This window comes from Chiloscyllium plagiosum, chromosome 48, assembly GCF_004010195.1.
Source record: "Chiloscyllium plagiosum isolate BGI_BamShark_2017 chromosome 48, ASM401019v2, whole genome shotgun sequence".
Lineage (NCBI taxonomy): Eukaryota > Metazoa > Chordata > Chondrichthyes > Orectolobiformes > Hemiscylliidae > Chiloscyllium > Chiloscyllium plagiosum.
Window position 1 is genome coordinate 2267970 of NC_057757.1, and position 5359 is coordinate 2273328.

The 5359-nt window shown below is 46.3% G+C and overlaps 1 protein-coding gene across 8 annotated transcripts in view; it reads left to right on the forward strand.

The window, feature by feature from the left end:
• si:dkey-19b23.8 overlaps positions 1–3488 on the forward strand; it is a 28700-nt gene extending 25212 nt beyond the window's left edge. For all 8 annotated transcript variants that reach the window (XM_043683459.1, XM_043683458.1, XM_043683457.1 and 5 more), the window contains exon 3: positions 1242–3488. In XM_043683459.1, the coding sequence (XP_043539394.1) occupies positions 1242–1447 (206 nt within the window). In that variant the 3' untranslated portion in view covers positions 1448–3488. The remainder of the gene's footprint in view (positions 1–1241) is intronic.
• Positions 3489–5359: the final 1871 nt, after the last annotated feature.

The following is a 5359-nucleotide window of genomic DNA, read 5'->3' on the forward strand; positions in this document are numbered from 1 at the left end:
CTTTGTTTCCTGTCAGCCAACCAACTTTCAATCTAAGTTAGTACTTTGCCCCCAATACCATGCGCCCTAATTTTGCTCACTAACCTATATGGGACTTTATTATAAGCTTTCTGAAAGTCCAGGAAAACTACATCTACTGGATCTACCTCGTCCATCTTCAGAGTTACATCCTCAAAAAATTCCAGATTAGTCAAGCATGATTTTCCCTTCATAAATCCATGCTGACTCTGACCTATCCTGTTACTACTATCCAGATGTGTCGTAATTTCATCCCTTATAATAGACTCCAGCATCTTTCCCACCACTGAGGTCAGACCAACTGGTCTATAATTTCCTGCTTTCTCTCTCCCACCTTTCTTAAAAAGTGGTACAACATTAGCCACCCTCCAATCCGCAGGAACTGATCCCGAATCTATTGGACTCTGGAAAATAATCACCAACGCATCCACGATTTCTCGAGCCACCTCCTTCAGTAGACTTAACATTCCAAGATAAGTATGATACAGTGGGTCGCTCAGTGATTAGCACTGCTGCCTCACAGCACCAGGGACCTGGGTACAATTCCACCTTTGGGTGACTGTCTGTGTGCACATTTTCCCTGCATTTGTGTGGGTTCCCTCTGGATGCTCTGTTTTCCTCCCGCTGTCAAGACAATGCAGGCTGGGTGGATTGGCCACTGGAAATGCAGGGTGTTCACCTTTTGTTTTATTTTTGTAACTAATTTGTCTGACGGTGTTTCTGCTTCAGATCTCCAGTTTCATTGGAGGCAAATTGATTATTTTTTTATTCGTTCACGGGATGAGGGTGTCGCTGGCCCAGCATTTGTTGCCCTCCCTAATTGCCCAGAGGCCAGTTAAGAGATGACCACATTGCTGTGGGTCTGGAGTCACATGTAGGCCAGACCAGGTAACAATGGCCTAAGGACATTTGTGAACCTTAAGGACATTTGTGAACCAGATGGTTTTTTTTCCCAAAAATTAATAATAGATTCATGGTCATCACTGGACTACCAATTCCAGATTTTTATGGAATTCAAATTCCACCATCTGTTGGCGGGAGGGGATTTGAACCCAGGAGCCCAGAACATTACCTGGGTCTCTGGGTTAACAGTCTGGTGATAATATCACTGGGCCACCTCTTGGCGTCCTGACTGGGATTTTATCTGACTGGCTTGTGCCAATCGGTTTGCCCCACTCGGTTAGGCTGTGCCAGACTCATGTGGATCTGCTCTGTCTCCACAGGCAGCTCGTTGGACGAGGAATCGGAAATGAACCGTCCACTGGAAAGCGACGAGGAGGCGGAGGTCAGGATGCACCGGGAGTTTCTCCAGCGGGCAACGTCATTCCGAACCCCTCACCGCCTGGACACGGGGTACCACGATGTGGAGGATCTGACCAGGGATTCCTCAGTCCAGGAGCTGGCTCAGGGCGAGCAGGAGGGAGACTGACCACCCACTCGCTCCCCGCCGGCCTGCTTTATGTTGACTAATCCTTAACCAGGGGGAGACAAAACAAACAAACTAATTGCCAACATGGGACGCAAATCTTCAAACCGGAGGCTCTTGTTGATCCTTGTTTTGAAATACAAGAGGGCGATGATTGCAATTTCTCCCCCAAGGTTTTAATCAATACGACAGCTTCGTAATGATAGGTCATGCTCCGAGAATGTGACAGCAACACCTCCAACGCAGCAATGCTTAAGCGTGTTACGGGAAGATACCTTCTCCTCTTTAACAGCTCGAGGCCTTTTTTTTTCCAGACCTTTTTATGTTTAAGACCAGGCTGAATGTCTCCTTGAGCATGCCTCACCTGAACGAAGAGTATATTGTGTTTCGACAATGAGTTGATCTCATTGAAACCGCAGACGATCCTTTGGGCGTGCTTGACCGGCTAGAGACAGAGGGGCTGTTTTTCCTTGGCTGGGGAGTCCCCAACTGTATGGCAAGTGGGGGGAGCAGGAGGGGTCGCTGGTTTTGAAATGAGATGAGAAGAAATTTCTCCTCTCGACGAGTTGAGAGTGGAAGGAAGTTACAAACGCAGAGGGTTCACTTGCTGAGTTCGCACCGAAACAGTTTTGTTTTGACACTGAGGGGATAGGGTTGGAAGATCAGCCATCTGGTGGCTTTGCTGGGGAGAGATAGAGCTCAAAGGGGCCGAATGGTCTCCTCCTGCTCCTAATTAAGACATTACCTGATGCCCAGTCTGTGCATTACACTATGAAACTATGAGGAGCCTTAATAAGTTCTGGAGGCAGACACTAACTCCATTTGACTAACGCTCCCCTAACCAGGAGCTTCCAGTTGCTCTGTATCACTCTTGGACTCAAGGTTCAAAGTTCTGGCTAGGGCTAAGACAGAACAGCCCACAGTCACTTACTTCTAGCAGGAAATGGAACCCTGTTGAAAATGGATTTGAAAATTACCCTGAAGGAAAAGAGATGTTCACTTTGTTCTGAATGATACCACTATCAGTCAGAGAGGGGAGTTCAGGCACAGTTTTATCTTTTATGGTGTCTGTTGGAAGGAGACTTTCCAGATCAAAGGCTCACTAACTGCTTTGTCATCTGCCATGTGGGTGTTAGCAGCGTATGCCACACGGAAGTTTTGTGGATTTTTTTCATTTAAAAGCGGAATTGTTTTACAAACAATTCCAGTAAGAGTTGAAATGGAGTTATTTGCGTCACGTGGAATTGTACAAAGCGTTCATCTAATTCTCACTTACTACCGTTCCCCTCGCATTCCCCCCCCCCCCCCCCCAACACACTCTCGTCAGCTAGTTCGCCTTTTCCCATCTCCTTGTCCATCCTCACCTCAGCAATACCCTTGTTAACATCTCTGGCTGGCTGTTCCGTCACACTCTTGGCCAAACTCCCAACTTGCAGCCTCCTCGTGTGTTCATCCAAAATGAAGGGCTTTTGCCCGAAACGTCGATTCTCCTGCTCCTCGGATGCTGCCTGACCTGCTGTGCTTTTCCAGCACCACTCTGATCTCTACTCTGCGAAACTAGTCTGCGTGTGCACCATGTCCTATTCCCCTATGACCCCAGCCCTCCCATTCCTGCTCACTACCCTAAACTGGCTCCTAGTCCTCAGTGTTCAAACTCCCAACTTTATTGTCATATCCACCCATGGCCTCCTCACAGACCAGTCTGACCCCCACTCCCACCTTCCCTTCTCTGTCTCTCTCTCTCTCCCTTTAAACTCCACAACCCTCTGAGATCTCTGTGCTCTTCCAATACCAGCCTCCTGACACTCCTCCAGCATTGGTGGCTGTGCCCTCAGCTGTATGTGTGTCCTGAAATCTGGAAATCCCTCTCCATCTCTCTCTCTCTCTCTTGTATATTATGATGTCCCTTCAAACCTAGCTCTTTGACCAAAACTCTGAGTTACCCGTTTTCTCATTTCCTAATATGTAGCTCGGTGTCAACTTTGTTAACCTTTTGTGGGATGTTTTGTCTCACAGAAGGTGTTATATAAATTTATTGTTGTTATATCGGAGATAAGTATATGTCTTACTTTGTTTCCTGCCTTTCTTCTGTAGCTCCCCTCCTCTCCTGCAGCATTGACTGCCCCTGTTTGTTGACACTCTCTGCCAGTTTGTAATTGTTCAGGCACGCTTGACAAGAAAGCATTTCAATTTTGCCAGGAAGGTTTCCAGGGCATTAACAGTCAGTTCCTGATCTGCAGCTGTCTTGCTTAGCAAAGCCTAATGCTTGTTCAGCCCTTGACGGTGATTACTCGCATTTCGACCTAAGGCATTTCACACCTTAAGGCCGGACGTCTGAAGCATTTTTTTCCTATCAAAATGCTTATGACAATGATTTGCTTTGGAAATGTTCAGGGCTGCTTACAGGCAAAATAAGGGTAGATATTCCAATGCAGAGATGAGGTGACTGACCAGTTTATCTTGTGTTTACAGAAGGTCACAGTGATGGAATTTTTATCTGCGCAGTGTATTTTTTTACATTCATTCATGGGATGTGGACATAACAGGCAAAGCCAGTTTGTTCTGTATCTCCAGTTGCCCTTGAGATCAGTTAAATGTGAACCATATTAGTCAGAGAATTCTAAAACACAGAAAGAGGCTCTTCGGCCCATCTTTTCAAAGCCAGTCACCAATTCATTCTAGTCCCATTTTCCAGTACGTGGCCTTATGTGTTATGGTGAGTCAAGTGATCACAGAATTACTTAAGAGTCATAGAGTTATACAGCAAAGAAACAGACCCTTCGGTCAAACTCGTCCACAATGAGCCGATATGCTAACCTGATCTAGTCCCATGTGCCAGCATTTGGCCCATATCTTTCTAAACCTTTCCTATTCATATACCCATCCAAATGCTTTTTAAATATTGTCATTGTACCAGCCTCCACCACTTCCTCTGGCAGCTCATTCTATACACGCACTGCCCTCTGTGTGAAAAAGTTGTCCCTTTTAAATCTTTCCCCTCTCACCTTAAACCTATGCCCTCTAGTTTTGGCCTTCCCTACCCTGTGAAGATTCCTTGTCCTATGCAAGCCTCTTATGATTTTACAAACTTCTATAAAGTCACCCCTCCTGGGAAAACAGCCCCAGCTTAGTCAGCCACTCCCCATAGCTCAAACACTCCAATCCTGGCAATATCCTTTGTAAATCTTTTCTGAACTCCTTCAAGTTTAACAACATCCTTCCGACAGCAGGGAGACCAGAATAGAAATCCAAAAGTGGCCTAAAACAATGTCTTGCAGAACTGCAGCATGACCTCCCAACTACTTTACTCAATGCATTGACCAATAACCTTCTTAAACATTGTGATGGTTCCTAACTCTATCAGCCTATTAGGCAGTGGGTTTGAGATACCCTGCTACCTTCTGAGTGAAACAAGTCTCCTCTAAACTTCCTGCTCCATAAAACAATGTCCCTTTGTTACTAAGGGAAAGGTTTATCCCCATCTTTGCTCCTCAATTTTACATTGCAATCAAGTCCTGTCCTCAACTTCCTCTGCTCTAAGGAAAACCGTCCCAGCCCCTCTGCTCTCTCTTCACAGCTGAACTGTTCTAGCCCAGGCAGCATTGCGCATGGGTCTGCACCCTCTCTTGTGTGATAACGTCTTTCCCCAGTGCTCCAGCTGTGATGTAACTAACGTCAAACTCTGTCTGTACGTTGCTGTAGGTGTTAGAACATAGAACATAGAAGAATACAGCGCAGTACAGGCCCTTTGGCCCTCGATGTTGCGCCGATCCAAGCCCACCTAACCTATACTAACCCACTATCCTCCATATACCTATCCAATGCCCGCTTAAATGCCCATAAAGAGGGAGAGTCCACCACTGCTACTGGCAGGGCATTCCATGAACTTACGACTCGCTGAGTGAAGAACCTAAC